At 42.8% G+C, this 25,109-nt stretch overlaps 1 protein-coding gene across 2 annotated transcripts in view; it reads right to left on the bottom strand.

Moving 5' to 3' along the window:
* Arnt2 (aryl hydrocarbon receptor nuclear translocator 2) overlaps positions 1-25,109 on the bottom strand; it is a 121,651-nt gene that overhangs the window by 25,441 nt on the left and 71,101 nt on the right. For both annotated transcript variants that reach the window (XM_026388168.2, XM_077799786.1), the window contains exons 8-11: positions 16,275-16,351; positions 14,780-14,914; positions 12,287-12,361; positions 5,221-5,372 (exon numbers count right to left, since the gene is read on the bottom strand). In XM_026388168.2, coding sequence (XP_026243953.2) covers positions 5,221-5,372; positions 12,287-12,361; positions 14,780-14,914; positions 16,275-16,351 — 439 coding nt within the window. The remainder of the gene's footprint in view (positions 1-5,220; positions 5,373-12,286; positions 12,362-14,779; positions 14,915-16,274; positions 16,352-25,109) is intronic.

Here is a 25,109-nt window from a genome sequence, read left to right as displayed (position 1 = left end):
GCTGGTTAACAGGGCCAATAGTCACCTGCAAAATGACAAGGCTGGACAATGACTGGCGGAAGAGGTATAGGAGGAAGAAATGTCTTAGAGAGAGCCTGGAGCTCTGGTTCTGTGCCAGGCTACCTTTTGCAGGGGAATAAGAGCCAGGAACCCAGGACAATTCCCAGGTTTGGGGCTTGATGACTGGGTGTATCAACCCCTGACTGGCTGAAGGCTTAGTAGAGACCAGGAATGCAATCTTCTTCTTCGTCTTCTTTTTTTTTTCTATACCTACCCTTACTCTGCACCTTTTGCTTAGTACCAACCACCACTAAATACATGTGATAGTTGATAGGTTCAGAGAGACCCAAGTCTTAGTCCAGGCATAGTGAGGCTTTAGGAACACATGTTCCCTCTTTTTCACATACACAAGTGAGCACGCATGAGAAGCACTTGTGTTTATGAAAAACTATAAAAACTTGGATGAAACAATGCCATGGCAGGAAAGAGGGCTTGGCCCAAGCAGATGTAAAGAGAAGACCTTGGATCACTCTGCTGAAGAGAGGAGGGAAAAGAAGCAAGCACAGCAAGTAGGTGTGAAAATGTAAAAACACCAAAGACCCATACTCAGAACCAGCCCACAGCTAGTCTCTGTAAGAGTACTGATCCCTAGACACCAAGACCCAGTCACTGTTCCAAGAAGCACAGTCTACATGTTAGACTGGTTTGTGTTTTCCTTGACTTTATTTTGTACAGATATAACAGGACAGTCAGAGATGCTAAATAGGTTTTCTTCTCAGCAGTTTCACACAAATGGTCCCAGCAAGTTTCTTTGGTATGCTATCAAATGAATGCAACTGAGCAGCTTGCAAATATCCCCACTGAGCATAGAGCATTAGACAATTTTTCTACAACAAGCCTGCCTACTGCTGGCAAGGTTGAGCCTCACAAATGTAAAAGAAGGGCTGGCCTGTTCACTGCTGTGGATATCACTGCCCTCTACTGTCCACAATGAGCTTTTCTGCCCTGAAGACCTGGTTTAGAAGACAGGTGCTGGTGCATTCTGATCCATGTAACTTCCACAAGCTGCCAAGCAACTATACTGAGGAAACACACAGGCACACTCCTGCACAAAATGGTTTCTGTTTTGTCCCTGCTGCCTGGCTTTCAGAAAATAAAGCAAAACTCCAGATACAACTAGTTTCAGAGGTGGGTAGCTCCTTCACTTCCAGGCCTCACTGCAGGACAGACCCCTGGGGATACCTTCTGGCTCTGCAGAAGCACTTGTCCTTGCCTCCTCTTGGTCCCTGCTGAACTTTACCTGTCATGCTGTCTGTCCCTTCTCATGTTCTTCATGTTATTGAAGTCCAAGCCCTAGCCTTCTAGAGCAGGGCTCCTCCCTGAAGGCAAGAACCACATGGTGACACCTTGATCTCGGCTGGTGCAGGTTGTGTCCCTTCAGGAAATGTCTGCTGCATTAGTGGCAATAAAACCATATGACTTTGACAACTGAATCTTGCATAAATGCTGGAAATGAATGAATGATGAAAAATTTTAAAGTATCAAAAACTCAAAAAAAGGGGAGCTTTAGTCTGCTTTTCTGACCCAAATGTAGAAGACTCTGTTGGGTGTCCAGCCAGGGATCCAGCAGGGTGGCCTGGATTTGCTGTAGAAGTAAGAGGCTTCAAAGACAGGCAGGACTTGAGTTTGGAAGAAGGGGACAGGCTGTTCAGATGACACCCTAGAAACCTAGGTAACAAAAAGCCTCAAGCCTGGTGTGTACAGGCACCATGTACTCGACTGTGGGAATAACTGGGGCAAGGTCATGGGTATATAAAGGGAGAAAAAGAGTGATGAATGGAAGAAAAGGCAGGCAGGACTGTGAGAGGAGGCAGCTCTAACCAAGAACTAGTCCATTTGGTGACTCTGAATGGGAGAGGTGCTTATCTATGTTCATGGTTTTTTGCACAGGCAGCCTCAGCCTGAAGTGGCTGGAGGAAGGCCACAACAGGAGACATGAGTCTGGTATCCCACTGCCCCATATCTGGCTCCATCCAGTCAACAGGCACACCTGTTGCCTCTGGCTTAGCAGCTCCTGAAAGAGAAACTCAGCTTGCCACCCTCCATACCCTATTTATCTGTTGAACAGAAGAAAAGTCATGGAACCCTGAGCCCAGTCTGACTCTTACCCCTGCTTCTCAACCTTCCCTGTTTTCATCAAGGCAAGGGCCAAACACAGGCATGGCACTAGAGGATATTTTTATGCTCCTTGAGTGAAAAACCTCCCTCTCCATGTTGGAGGGAGGAGGGAAATAAAATATCCTCAATTTGATTGAGTTCTCCAAGCTTAACTAGATAAACTCTGATACCATTATCTCTTTTTACATACCTGGGAAGCTATGACTTCTTGTATTTGTTCCTGAAAAACTTATAATCAAGAAAGTCTTGACTACAACAGGAAGGTAGAAGAATCAGAGTACTCCATCAAGTAACTCAAGGGAGAAGATGTCAAGAAAGAAGAGCTGGTTAAATAGACCACTTGGGGAGAAGAAACATGACAATGAGTTATCCTATGTGGGTCACTAGAGGGTGCTGGCAACTTCAGGAATGTTGGGGCAAAATCCAGGCTGTAAGAGGTTAAGAAGAGATGAATGATCAGGAGGCGACTCTGCTGGGTGCATTTAGCAAGGGCAGACAGGAGAGAGTGCCTTTGTGGACTGGCAGGACAGGGGTCCTCCATGACCAGGAAGTTGTGTGTCTGTTTGAAAGCCTTGGGAATTATCCATCCTCAGGAGGGATGGACAAGACATTTGGGCCAGGGAGAGAGAAAATATGCCAGGAGATAAAGAAAATGAAGGTTTTGGCTCTAGAAGGAAAAGGCAGAAGAGGAGCAAAGGGGCCCGAGATGGACCCACTTATGAGCATGAGGAGGCACAAGCAGGGCCCTGGCCTTCCTCTTGGAGGGAGTGTCAGAACACAGGCAGGGCACTGAAGAGACAAAGAGGAGCTGAGTTCCAGTTTCTTGGAGCTGCTCCCAAATTGTCAATCTGCTTCCAGAGCTGGCAGAGTCCCTGCTGCCATTGCTGACAGCATCAGCAACAGCTGGGGCAGACACTGGTCTGTGCTGTCCTTGTGTGGCAGCCTGCTGGAGCACCTCACACGTAGAGTGTCCTGCAGAACTTGCACAAAAACTCCTGATGCTAGGGGAGTCTTTTCCCCACAGTGTAGATGAGGCCACTGAGGTTCAGAAAGGGGATGTGACTCATCCATTTGGGAAATGACATTGAAACCCAGGACATCTGCTCTCTGAGGGATCTTGCGTGGACTTGTTTATTCGGCTCTGTGCCTTATACCCAGGAGCAGGGCCAAGGCTGAGGGCCCACAGAGTACTGCTGATTGAACGGGAGGCTGCTTTGTGGTCTCCAGATGGGAGCTTCCACATTCAAAGGGTTCGAGGGCTGCAACAAGAGACAGGGCAAGGCAACACCGAGGGTGCCATGAGGTGAGAATGACTGCAGGAGGCTCAGTCCCCAGGGAGGCTGCTGAGAAAAGGCATCACCAGGTAGGTCCCAGGAGGAGGTGGGGCTGGAAAACAGACATGTTTTGAACCTCGGAAAACGAAGGACACAACAGGGAGATATGAGGACATTCTCAGCATGCCAGCCTTGTCACACACCCAGTTAGCTGTGGCCCTCCTCATCACCTGGGCATGGCTTCCACATGCATCAACTGAGTTAGCCTTTGCACAAATGTTGTTACTGCTGTTGGTTCCTTGGCCTGGTACAGATGCTCCTGGGACATGCAGTGGGTCATACTCTGATAAACCCATATGTTGAAAATATCATCAGTCAAAACTGCACTTAATAGCTCTGACCTACCAATCATTTTAGATTAATACCATGCACTGTGGAGTGATGGTTGTTCCCTTTTGTGATTGTGGGATGGGCTGGGAGCTGTGGCTGCCACCCTGTTCAACATCTTGAGAAGTTCATACTGCATATGGCCAGCTGGGGAAAAGACCCAGCTTCAAAATTTAAAGCATGGTTTACACTGAACGTGTCTCACTTTCATGCTATCGCAAAGTTAAACTATCATTAGTCGGAAACTATGTCCTTGAGACTAAAACCAGAGAGATGATGCAACCTGCCTACCATCATGCTCACTGTGCTGAGTGCTGAGCAGTGTCTGGCCCACAGTTCTGAGTTCAATATCATTTAGTTCTCACAGTAACTGCCCGAAGGAGGATCATCACAAATCACAGGTAAGGAAGTGAAAGTTAAGAGACAAGTGACTTGCTCAAGATCACACAGCCAGGAAGCAGCAGAGGCAAGTTTATAGCCTAGATCTGTCTGCCAGCTTATACAGGATACTGGAGAATCCCAGAATCCAGCAGAGACACTAGGGCTTGAGGCTCTGAGAAGGAGTAAGAAGGAATGCTTTGGTGAATGGGCAGTAGTGCCCACCACAGGCCACCTGCTCCATGTCCTAGAGCTGCCAAGGGGCTCAGTCTCACTTTCTCTACCAGCAGGACCAAGAATCCAGGCACACACACACCTGCCACAGCAGAGAGCAGAGGGGGAGCACCCAATAGCTCCATTCTGCTGGGTTCTGTGTTCAGAGGCAAAACAATGAGGAATGGAGACCATAGAACCTCGGCCTAAAGGAAAGGGACTGACATGGGCCACTCAGTCCTTTGGGCTCTTATAATTGAGAAGGAAGAACACAAGAGGGCTATTTCCCAAGTGATGGGGGATCCATACTCTCAATTCCTTTTGTTTTATTCTGCAGTACTGTAGATTGACCCCTAGGGTTCAATACCACTGAGCTATATCCCCAGCTTTTTAAATTTTGAGACAGGGTCTCTCTAAGTTGCTCAGGCTGGCCTCAAACTTAAGATCCTCCTCTGGAATAGCTAGGATTACAGGACTGCGCCACCTCCCCCAGCTCTCCCCATTCATTTTTTTGTTTTTTAGCTGTAGAAAGACAGCATGTCTTTATTTTTTTTGTTTATTTTTTAGGTAGTGATAAGGATTGAACCCAGTGCCTCACATATTCTAGGCAAATGCTCTGCCACTGAGCTACAGCCTCAGCCCAGGTATCCCCAATCTTGTTCTTTAGCCCTGTGGGTATTTCTAGCTTTAAGTACAGCCTGCAGGGGGAAAAGAATCCAAGTAAAACTTCCAGCTCTGGACCCAAGTGAAGGCACAGGGAGGCCTGCAGAGAGGGAGGCTGAGCACGTACTTGACATTCGTGTTGGTGCAGATGATGTACTCGATCTCATCAGAATAAGGGTTCTGGAATGTGAAGCTGCTGGTGCGGATCAGCATCCATTCACGGTTCTTGGTGCGGAATCGATACATGACCGACAGTACTTGGCCTTTCAGCTTAACCACCTGAGAAAACATTTGGAGACGGAAGTCAGCAGGAGGAGGGAGAGGCACCAGGCGGTGGTCACCAGGAAGGTCAGCAGGACCTCAGCGGGACCTCAGAACAGGGGCACTGTAGCCAAAAGACAGCAGGAGAGGAAGAGGAGTGGGGTGAGGGGGAAATGAGGGGGGCTGCTAGCTATTGGAACACTCTGTCTACTTCCCCTCTGAAACAGGTCATGCTGTCACCACTGTGTGAGAAAATGACTGGTGAATGCTCACTTTATATCAGAACTTTTTGCCCCCACCTGGTGCTGAGGATTAAACCCAGAGGTGCTCTACCATGGAGCTACATCCCTGGTCCTTTTTTATTTTTAGACAGGATCTTGCTAAGTTGAGAAGGCTGGACTTGAACTTGTGATACTCCTGCCTCAGGCTTCCAACTAGTTGGGATTGTAAGCATGTGCTACTGTGCCTGGCTATATCAGGATTTTTAATTTACAAATCAGATCATGAGAGCTCTGTAACACTTGAGTTTTTCTTCTTTTCTTGGCTGCGTGGGTACTCTGGGTTTGATGCTATTATACTTTGCTGTTCATGAAGTTATTTCTTTATACCTCATGGAAAAAATTCCTAACCTCTGTTTAGCATTGAAAAATGAATTCCAGAGAGTACTCTTAGAGGAGATGTTAAAAAATGATACATTTGTAGGCATTATTTTTTTTTCTTTTGGTGATGTTGGGGATCAAACCCACAGTTTTGCATATGCTAGCTGGCAAGCACTTTACCACTGAGCCGTATTCTAAGTCCTGTATACATTCTTTATTTGCATGTATCTATCACCACTTTTAAGTTGCAGTTTGTTTTCCAGCAGACTTTCAAATGTATTACTTCAGGTATATCCTCACAAGAGTTTAAGGAGGAGGGCTTTACTATTTACAGGTGACAATACTGAGACCCAGAGAAATGAAATAGGTTGCTCAAGATCTGACAACTTTGGGTGAAAAGCTGGGACAGGAACCAAGATCTTATTTCCAAATCACAAGCTTCTTTTTAATCACACATCTTGTTCTTTGCTCTGTTTTGACATACACAACCACACAAAGACATGCAGAGACGTGTGTGTGTGTGTGTGTGTGTGTGTGTGCACGCGTGTGCGTGCGCACATGCTGAAGGAAGCCTTCAGGCACAGCTCTCACACCTGAAGCATCAACAGAAGAAAGAGAAATGACAAATGACTAGTAGGTAGAAGAAGCCTGGTGTGCTTAAACCCTCAGGACAAGATAAGACAAGCAGAAGTTCTCTCCTGTGACTGGCTAGGGCTGGTAAATCTCCAGGCTTCTTGCCTGAAAGATCACAGAGTGATTGATGATAAGAATGGGGACTTGGTCCCAGGGGCCAGGGAATAAATGACTTCCCCTTTCCTAATATACACTTCATTTGTACTCTCCTCCTTTTGAGTGTCTGCCATCCCTACCAGACTGTAAACAGCATGGAGACAGTGGCATCTTGGTTATGCAAGCCTCCCTGACCCCAGCCTGGTGTCTGGCACAGAGGTGGCACTCAAGGCCACTTCCTGGACTGACTCTATGGCTCAACAGGCCTTGGAGGAAGACAGATGAAGCCTGAGGGTGTCAGACAAGGCTCCCTCGTAGGAAATCCCAAGTGATAAATAAAATGAACAGAGAGCTTGAGGAGGGTGGGAGGCCTCTCCTGCCATGGTGGGAGAGGAGGCAAGCTAAGGATGGGGTGAGCCTGGCCCACTCAGAGGCTGCTGCTGGCAGTGAGTCTGTGGCCCTAGCAGAAACTTGGCTATCCCTCACAGGGGCCAGAGGTCAAGGCCATGTGCCCTTTAGGTTTACAGAATGGGGGGCTCCCCCAGGGGATTCCTTTGTGCCTGCACTGGACACAGGAGAAAGAGGCAGCCACTGTCCATGAGTTGATATCCACACCCGCTGCATTCTGGGGACACGTGTGGAGGGGTATGTTCCTTCTGTGTTTCTTCTAATCAGAATGCCCGAGGAAGTGCAGAATACTTAAGCTGCATTTTACAAGCATGCAGAAGGCACATCTGCACCAAGCTGGGCCCCAGGAGCTGTGGAGAAAGGAAGAAAAAGGGAGCCACCAGCTCTGCACCTCCTGGGGCCAAGTCACAGCTAAGCACCTTATGCGTGCTCTGTCACGTAGTCCTCACAACTGTTTTTTGTACCTGGAAAGCAAACCTTGAAGCAGACAGATACACGGCCTGAGGGCTCAAGATGAAGAAGTGGCAGGGAAGCGGCTCAGTCCTGAATCTACTGACCTCAATCCTCTTTCCAGGGATCCCTATTGCCAAAGTAGAATCTCTGACCCCAAACAGCAGGCAAAATGGCAGATATACATCACCCATAGAGTCTACTACATACCACTGCACAAACCTAAGGTCAGATGGCATGGGGTTGGGCTGGGGTTGTGGCTAAATGGAAAATGCAGACTTAGCATGTGCAAAGCTCTGAGTTCAATCCTCAGCACCACATACAAATAAATGAAATAGAGATATTATGTTCATCCACAACTGAAAATATTTTTTAAAAAATGCCATGGGGATACCAGGCAGGCAAGGAAAGATGGATTGTTGCTGGGATCCAGAAGGGGCTCCTGGTGGGAGATGGGCTTAGAAAGGTAGGTAGAGTGTTGGCAAGTGAAGATGCTCCAAGTGCTCTTCTGGCAGGAAGCACAGCATGAGCTGGACTACGTCTATAAGGCAGTTCAGGTGATATGGTCCAGGTCTTTGACCAGAGAGACACAACCAACTGCTTAATTTAGGTGTGATGCTAATAATATAGGTGACTGCAAAGACGAAGCATGAAACCCAGCTTAGCATAGGTCTTCATGACCCAGCTCTGCTGTCATCATCATCATCACTATAGTGATGGAAGATGTCTCAGCAGAAAGTAGAAGGAAAGGAATGCGAGAGCCTGTCTTAAGTTTCAATGCGCTCAGCTCCTACAACTGACTCGTCAGTAAACTACCTAGAGAAGGAATCTAAGAGCAGACAAAACTTTCCTGGCCCTGGACTGATGCACTATTCCCACACCAAACTCAAATTCCTTACAAACCTGATCATGTTCTAAGGAACTCTGGTTTGAGTGAATTGTTTAAATCCAGAATGTAAGGCTGAGTCTTAGCTGACAGCCCCTTCTTTGCTTTTGCAAGAATAAGCCACATTTGTCCCTTGCCTTGGCTGCCAGTGGCTGGAGCCAAAAGAACACAGTGTAGGGCCAAGGTGGGATATGCCCCAGGATGTCCTTGTGCTGCTCAGCTGCTGCCCACTAAGCCCTGGGACCAGGCTTGGGACTGCCAGCACCTGGGTGGTGCTTCCCTGGCCTCCCCTCCCATCTGATGAATGAGGAGCCAGGTGTGGAGTGTGGTACTGTCAGTGAATGCTTTGGAGGGAGACGGACCTGATTTCCAGCCTGAGTCTGTACTGCCTTACTGTGTGACCTGGGGCAGGCAACCAAACTTCTCTGAGTCCTGGTATCTACTGGGAAAACGCAGGAATGACAACACATACTGTGTAAGGTTGATGATTATATAAAACAATGGATGAAGGAGGGTCTGGCTTATTACTGGGCACAGAGCAGAGATTCCGTTACTGTTAGTGATGAAATCATTTCCATACACTAAAGAGAATGAAGCCAACCCAACTCACGCCTGATGATACTAGGTGATGCAGCTTATCATCACCACACATACTGAGCGAACATGCGGCATAAAAAGACATACCCTCCCAATGTTTAATCATTCTAATTTCACATTTTTCCAAAACAAAAGCTACCTGCTCTGGTTCTGATCCACTTAGGCTGTTTTAAGCTACCCTCTACTGAACTCTACACTTAGTGAAGGAGATAATGATGAAAAGCACAAATATGGAGTCTGTCTACAGGGAAGTTAGGTTTTAATAAAGAAGAGGGAAAAAGATCAGGCATGGTGGTGCATGCCTATAACTCTAGCAACATGGGAAGCTGGGGCAGGAGGATCTCAGCAACTTAATGAGACACTGTCTGAAAGTGAAAAAAAAAAAAAAGGTTGGAAAGGTAGCTTACTAGTAAAGTGCCCCTAGTTTCAATCTGTAGTACTAAAAAGTAAAATAAAACAAAAATGGCTGAGGATGTAGCTCAGTAGTTAAAGTACCCCTGAGTTCAATCCCCAGTACTGCAAAACAACAACCAACCAACCAACTCCCAAACCAACTAACGGACAAATAAATGAAACTGGACTAGTTGTGAACTAGACAAGGGGCTGAGCTGGCTGGGGCCTCTTTCTTAGCTACAGTAGTTCACTTATCATGTCTCTGAGATAAACTAAAACCTCAAGGATAAAATGTCAGTCATGTAAAAAGTGAGGGAAAAGCATTCCCATCAGGGTATGGACATGAGCAAAGGCCTTGTGGTGGGAAAGAAACCATGTTCAAGGTGGCCAGTGTGACTGAAGAGCAGTTTCTAAGAAAAAACGAGATAGGACAAGGCTCATGCAGAAACTTGTGAAACTGTGGCAAGAAACTGGGATTTGATTCTAGATATCCTGAAAACCTATTGGCAGATTTTAAGTAGAATGTGACAAACCTAGCTTATGTTTTCATAATGGCTTGAAGTGAAACAAGAGTAAAGGTAGAGAGACCATGGAGGGAATTATTGCAGGAGTCAAAATGGGAGATGGGGATGGCCCCGTTGAGGGGAGTGTGAGCAAAGGAGGCATGGGCTGTAGGTGTCTTTTGGAGGAGTTCCAGAGGACGTGCTGAGGGGCTGGGTGTACAGAGAGATAAAGGGAAGAGTGAGGGGCTTGATTTCTGGCCTGAGCAGCCAGGTGAGCATGCTGTGAGGGAGGATGAAGGCTGAGAGAAGAGCTCTGTCTCTGAAGCTTACTGGACATTTGGGTGGAGATGTGGAACAGCTACCTGGATAGAAGCAGATGTGGAGCCAGAAGGACAGGCTGGGCTGGAGTTTTCTTTTTGGAACTAGGGATGTGGACGAGGGGGCCCTTGACCACTGAACTATATCCCCAGCCCTTTTGATTTTTTTATTTTGAGGCAGGGTCTCACTAAGTTTCGAGGTCGGATTCAGTGATCCTCCCGCCTCAGCCTTCTGAGTTGCTGGGGTTACAGGCATGTGTCACTGCACCTGGCTGGGCTGGAGTTTTCTACTAGATATCACCTAGGGAGATAGCACAGAATGAAAAGAAGAGAAGGCAGCAAGAACGGGGTCCTTGCCATCATGGCTTGAAGAAGAATGTACTGGAGGAGGAGCCCACAAAGGAGGCTGAGAAGTGGAAAGAAAACCAGGAGTGGGTAATATTCCAGAAGGAAGGAGCAGAGTGTGGGGTAGGAGCTTTGCCCACACATGGGACATAAATCTTTGTGCAGACATGGCAGTGCCTTCAATGGGCTTGGCTGCCAGAGAGGCTCCATCTAAAACACTTGCAAAGAAGAATGTCAAGTGTGTACGCCTTCAGATGAATGACAGGCTATTATTACTCCCTCTTGAAAAGAAACTCAAAGGCTTCTTTCTTGTAATGTTGTCTGCTCTCTTCTTTCCCAGGGCTGAGAGGGGGACTTTAGTGTTCTGCAGAGAGAGGGAGAGAGAGTGTATCCTCTGTCACCACAGCTGAGCCAGCTCAGCAGGTGACAGATCCTTACTTTGAGTCAGTTTTCATTCATTGACTATGTGGTACTTGGCACTTTTCAGCACTGGGCCCTACTAAATTCACCTGGAACAGCAAGATGTCAGCTCCTACCTCCTACAACTCCCGTGAGATTCCATAAGATAGCATATGTGCCCAGTGCATGGTAGGCATTCAGGAAACAGTAGCTAACAGCAGCGATGCACATGATACTGTTATTAGGGTGGCTTCCCTGTCAGGCTCCCAGTAATCCTAAGTCCCTCCCTCTCCTTCACCATCTCCAGCTGAAGTATCACTACCAATGAAACTGTCTCAAGTTTGTTTCCCATAGTTCCTGCCCAACTTTTGGCCTCATTAACTCTTGCCCAGGCAATTAATTTTTTTCCTATTTTATTGGTGCATTATAAGTATATACAATAGTGGAATTCATTATGCCATATCATACATGACATAACATTTGATAATTTGATCAATCTTGTTTCCCAGTATTTTCCCTTTCCCTCCTTGCCTTCCTCTCCCTGATCCGTTTTCTCTACAGAAATCCCTTCTACTATTATTATTATTATATATTTTTTTGTTAGTGTGGACTCATTGTTACCACAGGAATTTACAAAGCTCCTGAGTTATTTTTGTTTCCAGTTATTTTCCATATCTGCATACCTGGATCACCAAAGCATTTTTTTCAAAACATTGCTCTGCTTAAAATCCTCAAAGGAATCCTCACTTACCCTTAGGTGACTGAGGAGATAATCTAAATGCCTTAGCATGGCATGCATAAGAGGCCCTAAAAATTTAGCTGTGCCAGGCTCCTTCTTAATCACTTCCCACTACATCATCCTCCTAGTCATCCAGCTGCAGAACTGCTGAGGATCCTCCTGCTAGGCCACATTCTTCTGCATCTCTGGTACTACTCTGCCCCCAGAACTCCCAGTTCAGGGAGTTCTCTCATTTCTCCCATGCTCACCCTTGAAGACTCATTCCAATTGTCCCCTTCTTTGGGATACTCTTCCTGCCTCTTGCCCACACAGCTGACCTCAGCATCTTGTGCTGTATGGTATTTTCTCCATGTCACTTTAGAGTTCTTCTCCCATCACCCTCTAGTGACCTCCTCATGTATCTGTCTTCTCTGCTGGATAGTGAGCTGCTTCCCAGCAGGCCCCTGATTGATGCTTTGATTAGGAAATTGCAGCCTGCCAAGCCCATAGCAGGACTAGTCTCCTACCAGCCATACCCACATGCACCTAGGTTACCCAGGATCAGCTGGGAACAAGAATGGGCAGCACCTGCTGGAAGCTCTCACGCAGATGGCTCTGATCCTCAGGGTGGCAGAACTCCAAAATGTCCTTTCCCAGAAGATCCTAAATGAAAGAGAAAAGCTTTAACAGCCCCAAATTCCATTTTTAATTATTTATAACTATCAGACAAGAGTGTTCATTTATGTCTTCTTTAACTCATCTCTTCAGCCTGCACCACCACAGATTGAAAAAAGAAAAGCGGATGCCAATTTTTCCTGGAGCCATAGAGGGTCTGGCTTCCTTGTATTCATTCTAAATTCCTTTGGCACACTCCATACCAATTTCTAATTTTGCTAAGTCACTAGATCAGCAGCTTCAGAATGCAATTTTATTTTTGTTTGCTTTGGAGATGCAAGCTATAATCAACATATTTTAATAAACATTGAAAGAAAGCAAAAGGCTAGCAGACGGACGGATGTGTTGCCTAAGAAAACTGAAACTGTTTAAATGTGGAAACTGTAGTTGCCTTGTGGCTGAAGAAATGAGGTTATCATAAAATAACTGTGGTTGTTAAAAGTCTGTTTACTGTCCACCTTCTATGGTCTATGGTTTGCTCAAAGGACCCAGCTTTAACCCAAAACAAAAGTACATTTCACAACGACACAGAGCAGAATAAGATAAACTATCAAAGGCCAACTTCAAATGTGTTCTGGAAAGTGGTCCAGTTGGAAGCATCTTAAATAGCAAAGGATGTAAACTAACTCATTGATCGGAACCCACATGGGCACACACTGCCAAGAGTGAGCTGACACCAACAAGCAGCAAGTTTTATCTTTGTGCCCAGGAACAAACAGATGCTCACAGGAGGTGCTGGAGGATTAATGTATCTGAATAGAAATGTGCTGCCATCAGTGCATTTGCAAACAGATCAAGTTTCCTTTTAATTCCATCCAAGAGTCTCCAGGTTTGTATAAACCTAGACATGTAGAATTAGGCAAAGGTTCTAATATTTCTGATGGGAACTCCTTCTAGTTCTAAGATACATATATAGGGCTAAGAAAGTTGCTTAGTAGAAGAACACTTGCCTAGCATGCGTGAAGCCCTGGGTTAATTCCCAGCACTTCCAAAAGATCAATAAAATATCTATGTCATTGATATTCTATCAATATTTCCAAAGTATTTTCCTCAGAACAGCATCTTTTTCTTTTGTTTTTAATTTTTTTTTGTTTTGAAAGAAGATCTACAGAAAAGTTAAAAGGATAGTAAAACAAACACTTGTGTATCTTTTATACAGATTTGAGACTGCCAATATCTTGTCTCTCTTGCATTTTATTTTTCTTCACATATGTATCTATATGTATATGTGCATATGTATCCATGTACACATAGCTTATAATTTCTTCCTGAACCACTTGATGGGAAGTTGTAGAAATCATGCATGACACTTCTCCCCAAAGTATTTTTTTAATATATAACATACACACACATATACATATATATATTTTTAGTTGTAGATGGATATAATACCTTTGTTTTGTTTATTTATGTTTATGTGGTGTTGAGGATCGAACCCAATGCCTCATACATGCGAGGCAAGCGCTCTACCACTTAGTTACAACCCCAGCCCCTCCCGAAAGTATTTTTAGCATGTCTCATAAAAATCACATCCTAAAATCACATCCAAAAAAAAAAAAATCACACCCCAAACCACAATGCGTCATACTATTAACTTAAAACCAATAATTGTTCAATAAGATCACTCAATAATCTGTATGTGTTAATATTTACATTGTCTCCCTTGTATCTCTTCTAGCTAGACGTCTTCAGGCCCAGGACACAGTTCAGGCTTTCACATTGTATTTAGCCATTTTATTTCTCTGTCTTGATCTGGGACAACCACTCTTGCCTTGTGTTTCTCATGCCACTGAGTGAACCACATCCCCAGTCCTTTTTATTATTTTGAGACAGGATCTCATTAAGTTGCTTGGAACTTCGCTAAGTTGCTGAAGCTGGCCTTGAGCTTGAGATCCTCCTGCCTTGGCCCCTGAGTTGCTGGCACTACAGCTGTGTGTCACTGTACCAGGTTGCCAGTGACTTTTACACAAAGAATCTGGAACAAAGACCTGAAAGTGTGGCCCATGCAAAATAGGCTTCTGAGAGGAATTAGGAAAAATGAGATAGGCATCTTTACAAGATTCTCTCATGCTAATAAATTTTGTAAAATTATCTTAACTCTAGTTTGTGAAAAACCAGCTTGAGAATCAGAAACTGCACAAGCTAGGGAAAAGTTTACGATGGACTTTTCCTTTTGTGTGGTGTTGGGATTAAACTCAGGGCCTTGTATATGCTAAGTAAGCACACTACTGCTTAGTGAATTTTCTTGTTTGGAAGGATATCACCTAATCTGGGCAAGGCACCTAGATTTATCGGTGTTTCTCTGCAATATCATTATGCTGAATCTCAAACAAATGGGACAAATATGTGTTAAGGAAGTTTAAATCTCTAGCCAACTGCCCCATGAGCTCAAAACTATCTACTAACCTGGGGTTGGTAGCCAATCACACTGATGCATCTTGGATCCACAAATGTGATGATTCCGTCAGAGTTATGGCGAGATAAGAACTCTGTGGGCACTGACATCCCATTCATGTCCATGCACACGGGAGAGCTGGTCACCTGCAATGGGAAAATCCACAGCTTAGGTGCTACTGATGGAGATGGTGATAGAGAATGGGAATCTAACATCACACATTCTTTCATGTGACTGGTGCAATGAGTGTAAAGTGCTCAGAGAGGCCAGGTTATGCCTTTAACTAAACAGTAACAATGGGCCTCTTTCTTTACATTTCTGAGTTTATGTTTCCTGATTAGCCAATGGGAATAATGAAACCCATAACCTCATAGGTTGAGACACTGCAGGTTAAGCCTTGGCACAAAGTTGTTGCTAAATAAACATTAATACGCCTTCCTTCTCCTGTCTTCCCTTCACTGAAAATGGCAAAATGAGCCTAAGTAACTGGTTAAAATATCTGGAAAGTATATGTTTGTGGACTGAATTTGCCCAGATATTCTTTCTCTACTAATCAATTAGGATTGCCCATGGTCTGTCACATGGTATGAAACTGCTTCTTTATTTATCTGAAAACACTCAGACCTAGGAAACCAGGGACACGAAGGGTTACTTTGCCCATGTCTATCATGTTTCCTCTCAATAGGATAGGAAGACCCTAATTATCACAAAGATATGAACAATCCAGTTGACTGAGTAGTTTACTCTGTGTCAGGCACTGAGCACATCTGACTCTCAGAAGATAAAAAGGCATTCCCTGCCCCGGAGGATCTCACAGGGGATGGTGTCATGCTCAGCTAACCATCACACTTGGTTAACAAAGCCATCCTGCACTCAGCTAACAGTAAGGGACAGCAAAGAGATGATGGCTAACGTGGGAACCCAGTGCTAGAGAGAAGGAGGAGGAAATGATTAATTTTGACTATGGAGATGGGGAATCATTTTAGTTGGGTTTTGGAGGATAAATTGATAGGAAGTACCCAAGAAGAAAGAGATTTTTGAAAGAAAAAAAGGGAACAAGGAAATCCCAGGCAGAAGAAACAGGCTGTGAACACCAATAGAGGTGGGAAATCACACGATGGGTTCACAGAGAAGGAGAATAGGATGTGGTGAGAGAGGACAAAGGGAAGGAGATGAGGTTGGAATAAGGAGTTTATACTTCATCACTTGGGCTCCAGGAAAAACACTGAAATGGTTAATCAGGGATGTGCTGTAGGCAGATCTAGACTCTGTTAGGGGAATGGGATGATATAACCCTCACCCAACAAGACCTCTGCTGTTTACAGTTCATAGACCCTTTCTCCCCCCCCCCCCCCATCCCGATTTGGCCTTGTTCTTGTCCCAGAGTGAGACACAAAAGTCAACAAACACTAGGTACAGAGGAGAAGAGGCATCTAAGCTCACAATTTCTTGTTCTTTGCACTAAGCTCTTTTTTGAGATGAAAACAGCTCTGATTATTTTCTTACCTGGAGTCTTCCAATTGCCACAAGGCAGTATTTACTGCCTTGTCCCACATCAGCATCTTCTTCAGGTATTGTCATTCCTGAAATGAGAAATGCCAGCATCCTCAACATGCCCAGGGGAAATGGAAAAGGGGGATTTCACCTATGCAATCAAAAGAAAAGATCTGCTGCTGGCCACTCAGGGTTGGGAAACTACCTAATGAACTAATAGTCCCTTGCTCGTTTCCTGCTCATCTCTCTGCCGGATATCTTTTGATAATTTCATGGTCCATTATCATCTCCATCTGTGGATGATGCAGAAAATATTAAGGAAGATGAAATGCAGATTGTTCATCTAAATATATTTGCACAATTTGGCCAAAACATTTACTTAAGGAATTTTAAGATGCTTAAATGGGTCTTCCAGGTCATGTAAATATTTCAACCCTCTGTTGACAAAGAATTAAAGAAAAACCAAAAACAAAAAAAAAAATTACTGAAGGTGAAATTCTTAACTTGTCAGGCAAAAGAATACAGCCAGTGTTTCCCTTAAGGTCTAAGAAGAAAAATTAGTGATGTTTATGCTGATTAAGCACAGAAAACCAGTGTTAAGGGGAGAAACTGGTTAAAATAATCTTCATTATTCACTCTCAGAAAAGGATCCTCTGTTTGGTCCAGGAAGGGTCTGGTCTCCAAGGCCCCTTGTAATACAAGGTTCTTGAACATCTGCAGCTGATTAGAACTACTGGAGAGAAAAAGCATTCCATTTTCATACCTCCTGGGCAAGTGGTGTTAAATAGAAAAGTTCCTTTAATACTGCCTAACACTTAGCATTAAATATTTCCACACTAGATCAGACCTGAGGCTCATGGTATAATAGTGACACAAGTACAGTAGCAGTTCACCATGCAGACTTTGAAGGGAATGTTAAATATCACCGTGGTTCTGAGAGCCAGAGAAATGTGACTCCTGCCTCCTTCCACTGCATATCCCCTCTTCTTTCCATCCCCCAGAGCAGGCCACTGATCTCTTTAGTTTCTGATTTATTCTGGCTGTATTTCTTTTGTACAAATGAGCACAGTGATGTCTACTTTCTCATATCTTCTTCCTTCTTCTATGAAGAAGAGTGTACAATACATATTCTTTTTGGCTTTGATTTTTGAATTTAACAGTATGTCCTGGAATTCCTCCACACTTATTCATAGAGCTGGCTCTTCCTCAATTCTTTTTCAGAACTTCCCAGGGGTTGGTTGTGTCTTGATATGCCATGTTTATTCAATCACATTCTTCTATGTATGAAGATTCAGGTGTTGCCAACATTTTGTGATTAGAAACAATGCCATAATGGATAACCTTGTGCATTTATTTATTTATTTTTTGATCACTGGAGTTGTGTCTTCAGGGTGGATCCCTAGAAGTGGGATTACTGACTCAAAAGTGAATACAGATGTAGTTTTGTTTTGCCAAATTTCCCTCTAGAAAGGTAGCATTAATTTGCATTCCCACCAGCAAGGCACGACAGGGCTGTTTCTCTGTAACTCTGACCCACAGAATGAGCTGGCACATTATTTAATTTTTGACTCTGTGACACATGAGAAATAATAACACCTTAATGTTGTCTTAATTTGCATTTCTCAAATTATAGGTGCATTTGAATATTATTTCTTGTTTGAGGACCACTTTTATATCTTGCTTTATAATGAACTATGTGCTTGTGTTTCCCATTTTTCTATTGGGATCTTGGTCATCGATCAATTTCTTAAAGTGTTTTTATCGGTACATTACAGTTACATAATAGTGGGGCTCATTTTGACATAATCATACATGAATGGCATATAATTTTCTGCACTTCAATCCCCAGTGCTGCTTCTTTTCCTCCCCTCTAACCTCCCCCTACTCCCCTTTTTTCTACTTGACTGATATTCCTTTTATTTGTATTTAAAATGGATGCTTTACAGGTATTTATAAAGGCAGAATTCACTTGTATATTCATATATGTACATAGCATAATTTGGTCTATCAATTTTTGAGAGTTCTATCTATATTAGGGGTATTAGGCCTTTGTGGTACGTGTTGTAAATATGTTCATTTAGGTACTTCTCTGTCTTTTGACTTTTAGGATGAGCTAAGCTTTTAAGATTTTTATGTAGTCAGCTTTACCAAGCTTTTTTTTTTTTTAATGTCTGGAGTCTGAGCCACAGTTAGCCATTTCCCACTCAGAGATTACAGAGAAACTCACCTTTGTTTTTCCCCTGACACTTTCACGGTTTCATTTTTTACACTTAGATCCTTAATTCAGTTGGAGTTATTCTTGTATAGGATGTGAGATATGAATCTCATTTTAATTTTTTCTAATTGGCTCTTCAGTTGATCTGCTGATATTTGTTTAAAAAGTAGTGATCTGAAGTGCCACCTAATGAATTTCCTTATGTTTGCTCATTTTGGACCTTCCCTGCTGTTCTGTTGACCACTTTAGCTCCCCCAGCCCAGTGCCACACCATGTTAATTAAAGGCTTTCATCTATGATTTAATGTCTGATGGCATTTCCTTAGTAATTCTTTTTTTTTTTTTTTTTTTTAAAGAGAGAGTGAGAGAGGAGAGAGAGAGAGAGAGAGAGAGAATTTTTATTTACTTTTTAGTTCTCGGCAGACACAACATCTTTGTTGGTATGTGGTGCTGAGAATGGAACCCGGGCCGCACGCATGCCAGGCGAGCGCGCTACCGCTGAGCCACATCTCCAGCCCTCCTTAGTAATTCTTTTTGAGTGTTTTATAGGCTTTTTTTTGGGGGGGGGGGAGGGTTGTACCAGGGATTAAATTCAGGGGCACTCAAACACTGAGCTACATCCACAGCACATTTTTGTGTTTTATTTATAGATAGGGTCCCAGTGAGTTGCTTAGCATCTCACTGCTGCTGAAGCTGGCTTTGAACATACCATCCTCCTGCTTCAGCCTCTGGAGCTGCTGGGATTACAGGTGTGTGCCATCAAGCCTGGCTTGGCTATTCTTTTTTTAAAAATTTTTAATATTTATTTTTCAGTTTTCGGCAGACACAACATCTTTGTTTGTATGTGGTGCTGAGGATTGAACCTGGGCTGCACGCATGCCAGGCGAGCGCGCCTGCTTGAGCCACATCCCCAGCCCCTGGCTTGGCTATTCTTGAAGGTTAGTATCAACTTATCTAACTCCATAAAACAGCTTGATGGTATTTTTATTAGGTTTGCATTAAAATTGTAAATTAACTTCAGGAGAATTGACAACTTTATAATGTTGTTGACCTAATGGGGCACAGAGAATGTTTTCTCATTTGTTAAAACTTACTTTTGTGTCTTTCAGGAGCATTTAAACTTTTTTTCTCATATAAACTTATACTTTTACATTTATTAAAATTCTTCCTAAGTATCTGAATCTTCATTGTTGGTATTGTAAATGGGGTTTTCTCCAGCATTATATCATCTATTTATTCACATACATGCAGATTATTGATTTCTTTATATTAACACATTGTACCACACCACTTAATTATTTTATTGCTTCAGATAGTTTTATCATTGATTCACTGGGCTTTTGCAGCTATATTCTCTGATAATCTGAAAAGAAAAGACAGTTTTCCTTCTTTTTTACATATTCATTTGCCTCTAAGCTTCCTTATTTAATTGTGTGACTAACACTACTGTTACAGTGTGGTGCAATTGTAGAGGTAGCAAGTATTTCTGCCTTGCTTCTGGTCTTAGCAGAAATGACTTCAATGTTTCTCTATTAAATAAATACTTTCTATGGACTCAGATAACTCTTACTCAGTTAAGAAATTATCTCTCAATTATTGATTAACATTTTTATAAGTCTCTTTAATGCCTCTCTTAACAGTAGACAAACAGATTTTAAAATCTGCCCTCAATGTGTTAGAAAAGGCTGCTTTATTTAAGTATGTGAAGAAAATACAGCCTCACACATCTGTAATTGGAAAAGGGAGACACTTTTTCAGAATATTGTGGATATTCTGGATATTCTTCTTTGACATTTTCCTAAATCTTGGCAGATCATAATTGCAAAAGGGGACAAAGCAACATAAATTCCAAAACTGTATTAATTAATTTTTCATACAGTTTTATAAAACAGATTGGCTTAACTCATGGATCTTCCCCCACATGATTGTATATACATCATGTACTGGTCATTTAGAAAATATTGATTTATTAAATTATACAACATAAAAAAAAATCCCATTTTCACATCACCATCGATCTCCTTAGAAACATCTCTAGATGTTGATCAGGATAAGACTGGTGAACATGTTTTTAAAATTTGAATTTTCATTAGAAAAATTTGCATTCTACCATACTGTCAATTGTTTCCTCTAAACTGATAGGCTCATTTTATTTGTTCTTTTTTTTAGGAGATAAATGCCAAATACACAAGTTTGATTGCTGACATTTTGTCATTGTTTCAAGTAAAAATTGTTGTTTCATGAAAAAGGCAGCTGGCTCAGTTCACAGCCAAACAACTGCATATGTGCTGCTTCACACCTTGGTCATGATCTGGCGTGCAGAAGAAGTTGCTTATGCATACTTTCCATTACAGAATTTAATATAATTCATAATTTTTACTGTTTCATCAAGGGCATTCTAAAGTGAAACCAGTTCTCATCATTCACTTAATCTCTATTTTCCACATTTATTTATTACACATTTATTTATCTTTATTCTTTTTTCTTCCCTCTTTCCCCATAATTCTCCTTCCTTCTGTACTAGTTTTCTAGTTGTAACAAAGTACCACAGATAGTTGGCTTAAACCACATAAATGAATTGTCTCACAGTTCCGGATGCCAGAAGTCTGAGGCCAAGGTGTCAGCATGGTTTGTTCCTTCTGTGGGCGCTGAGGGAGCATCTGCTCCATGCCCCTCACAAGACTGTGATCTCCTGGTAATTTTTCGTGTTCTTTGGCTTGTCACTGCATCTCACTGTCTCTGCCTTCACCTTCAAATGGTGTTCTCCCTTTGTGTCAAGACTGTGTCCAAATTTCCTTACATAAGAACATTGGTCATATGAGCATTTTCCAATATGACCAATTATAGATGCAAATATCCTATTTCCAAATAACGTCACACTTTGAAGTCCCAGGGGTTGGACTGTCCACCTGTGAATTTTTGGAGGGACACAATTCAATTCCTAAGAGCTTCTGTGAATATTTTTTGTTTAGTGCCTTTCCTCTACCATGTCAGGTGTGATTCAAAAAGGACATGAACTGAGAGCATCCTTCTGGAACCCATGACAGACAATGCCATGGATCATGAATATTTTCCAAATAGTTACAGAGGCAAATCCATATCAGTTAATCAAAATGAATCATAAACTAAAGTCCATTTGCCATTTTAAAAACTTAAGTGTTTTAATATAAGGTTATACAAATTCTTATGATTAGATAACAATTTTAAATAGTGATATTGGTAAATCTGGGGACCTTTTGGGGAGGCACTTCAGGGTGTAGGACTGGGAAATGCTAAGAGGAATTTTAACACCAAACATCCTAGGATTCTGCTATTTTCTAAGATCTGTGCTTGGGAGTTTAAATAGTATGGTCCTACCCTCTTGGTAAGCAGGGGAGACAACAGAGATGCAAACTAACTCTAATATAGTCTGGGCAAGATGGCACATGCTTGTAATCCCAGCTACTGGGGAGGCTGAGGCAGGATGATCGCAAATCTGAGGCCATCCTGGGCAATTTAGGGAAACACTATTTCAAAATAAAAAGCACTGGGGATGTAGTTCAGATGTAGAGCACTCTTGGGTCCAATCCCTGGTACCACAAAATAAAATAAACAAAACCAAAAGCAAACAAAAACAAAAACAAAACCCTAAAACGAAAGTACAGAGTGACAAAGTCCACAGAGACCAACTGTCTGGGAAGTCTCTGATAGGATACTGGTCAAGGCTTTATGCAACAGGATTTATCAGAATTGGGCCTTGTTGAGATCAGCAGAGACAAGGAAGAGCTCCCATGGCTCTGAACAACATTAAGGGGAAAGAGAGTACTGTGCACTGATAGGTCCGACGCAGTCAAACACGGCATTGCATTGATGTTCACAGCTGAAGGCTCTGAGCACCTCTGTAATCAGGGCAGAGGTTCCACCTCTCCTGCAAGATACAAGCCTGCAAAAGCACCAGTGCACCTGTCCATCATCGTTTATCAGATGCCCCACAGGCCTTTCACTAAAGCCTGGGCACTGCTGTCTCAGAACAGGTTGCCCATCCTGATATAATTCAGCCTGTTTTGCTTCCTTTTATCCCTTCAAGTTGTGCTAGTTGTCCGTTTTATAAGCTATGAAGAATGAGAAATAGTAAATGCAAAGAAATAGGAAGTGTCAGCCACCAGCAGAGGGATAGAGCAGAGGATTCCTTCAGAGTATAAAAAAATAGCTGAAAAAGAAAAAAACACAACAGCCCTGTTGGCTGAAAAGCTCCATGTACTCAGAGAAGCCTTGAGGTCATCTTTGAATTGAGAGCTCTGTGTTTGTAATGAGCACTCTGAAAGAGAAAAGCGCGTACTGAGTCTTTTATTTAAGCATACAAAACATTCTCTGTGATGCAAAACAGCACAAATAAAAGATAAATGTCAGGTTGGAAAAAAATATTTGTAACCCATACAGTAACCGAAAGGCTAATATTCATAATGTTATAAAGACTTTATAGAAGGAAATAAGAAGGCAGGAATCAAGCGAGTAAGAAAATGAGCAGACAACAAATAAGCAATTCACAGGAAATACAATGAATGCACCCAGAAGGAATGCTTGATTTCACCAGTAAAGAAAATTTAATTTAAATATGTCAACTTCTCCCCTCATTTCTACTCAACTAATACAATTTACAAAATGAGGAAAATGAGTTCATAGGAGCATGGAATAAGAGACATTCTTATCTTCCTTTGAGGGGTAATTTAATAGTAGCTACTACACCTTAAATTTGTCATCCTTATACCACTTTTGAGATTATCTTTCATAAATACCAAAATTCATGGATAAAGACTCATGTGGCAACTACATCAGTTGCAATATCTTTGGTAAGAGTCCCAAACTAAAGATAGCTTTCATGTTGCCCAGCTGGAGAATGAATGATTGGTGGAATAATATGCAATTGTTTAAAAGAACGAAATAGAACTATTGATACTGGTTTGGAAATGATATCCTGAAAAACTAAAAAGAAATCAGACTGTGTAGTAATAGATTACATGAGTTCCATTAAAAAAAAAAATAGAAAAGGCTCTACAATGAGAAGCCTTAGGGGGCTGTCAACTGGTTCTTGGGGGCAGAACAAGGGTAGGAAGTGAGGCTGTAGTTTTGGTTTTATAATCTTCAAAAAACTTTTAAAGTGGGTCAACAAGTTAGTTTTTATTTTGCAATGTTTTCTACAGCTTCCAGATTTAATTAATGAGCAGGAGCTGTTCTTCTAATAGTTAAAAAAAAAAAAAAAAGACTGAAAATAAAAGAAGGCCAGCATATGATACTTTGGTCCACAAAAAGGCAGACTTCGTATACTTAGGGAATTTTCCTACCTTACCCCTCATTCTCCAACAACATCAGAAAAGCAGGAATGACATACTGAAATTCAGACATCAGATCCTTGCACCTGATTAGCAGAGGGGTACCATGCCTGAGGATAGCAGAGGGTTCACCCAAACATCTACCAGAGATGTAGAGTTTTCCAAACACACTGCCACCAAGTCATGAAATCAAAAGGCATCTTCTTTGGCCCAGGAGGGAGGTTGCAAATGAGGATTTTCTGTCTAAACTTGGACTTGGAAGGTAGAGCTCCATTTCCAATAAATAGAAAACTGTAAACAGAGCACTGGCTACAGAGTTGTAACAATAGACACACTGAGGTTTAGTGGGGCATCAGAGGGATGGAATGAGGTCGCAGTGGCGCCCTGCCCTAGGCCTCTGTCTTCTCATCAGTAAAAAGAGGAGTGGGCCCTGAGGCCTCCTTGGCCCCTGCTCAGCACTCTGAGTCTGGGTTATCTTCACAAACAGGAGCCCTGCTATTTCAGTGGGAACATAGTGGGCCATTTCCTAAGGGAAAGCAAAAAAGCAAGCATCCTTTCATCCTTCCTTGACTTACTGCCTTGAATAGTCTTTCCTCATTGCAAACAACTCCCAGTGTCCACTCCCCTCTCTCTCCTTTCCTGCCCACCTCTCCATGACTACAGTCTATCCTATGGCCACTTTCATCTTGCCAAAGCACAACCTTGATAATATTTGAACTCATTTTGGAAAATCTGAAAGGCTCCCCTTTGGTTGGCAATTTCACCCCCATTCATTCCATTTGTGAAAAAGATTCTAATGACTACTCCCTTACAAGCACATCTCAGGATCTGTTTTAGTTTATCGATCAGCTCATCCAAGTAAGAATCTTAATGGTTAAGGGGGATGCATGACAGAAAGGCAAATATATATGCTAGAAGAATAAAATGACTTTCTGCTTTAGGTTGCTAAAAGCATCTTCCTGTCTCCCCACAGCATACTGACTACCACAAGGGCCATGTGGAAAGTGACCTGCAGCTTAAGCACTTGGAGCAAACAGGTGTTTGTGACTATTGGAGAGACTTGGTAGAGGCCCGCACCACAGCTCTGGGGGTTGCTTCTCTATACAGGAAGGCACAAATATTTATGTTAGAAACATGGTGACAAGATTCTCTCTAGGTGTCAGAGACCTAGGCTGTCACTATGGAGGACTCACAATGAACACACTCAGTGGCAAAACTGTCTCTAGAAAAGGATCCTTTAAAGGGAAATGGTCCCTGTGCCGGCACCAACTATGACAGAAGATACATCTATGAGGACAGTGTGGCTCCAACTCTGGGGTCACTA

The sequence above is a fragment of the Urocitellus parryii genome, chromosome 6 (genome assembly GCF_045843805.1).
Source record: "Urocitellus parryii isolate mUroPar1 chromosome 6, mUroPar1.hap1, whole genome shotgun sequence".
In the NCBI taxonomy this organism is placed as follows: domain Eukaryota; kingdom Metazoa; phylum Chordata; class Mammalia; order Rodentia; family Sciuridae; genus Urocitellus; species Urocitellus parryii.
This window is presented reverse-complemented; position numbering and strand designations above follow the sequence as displayed.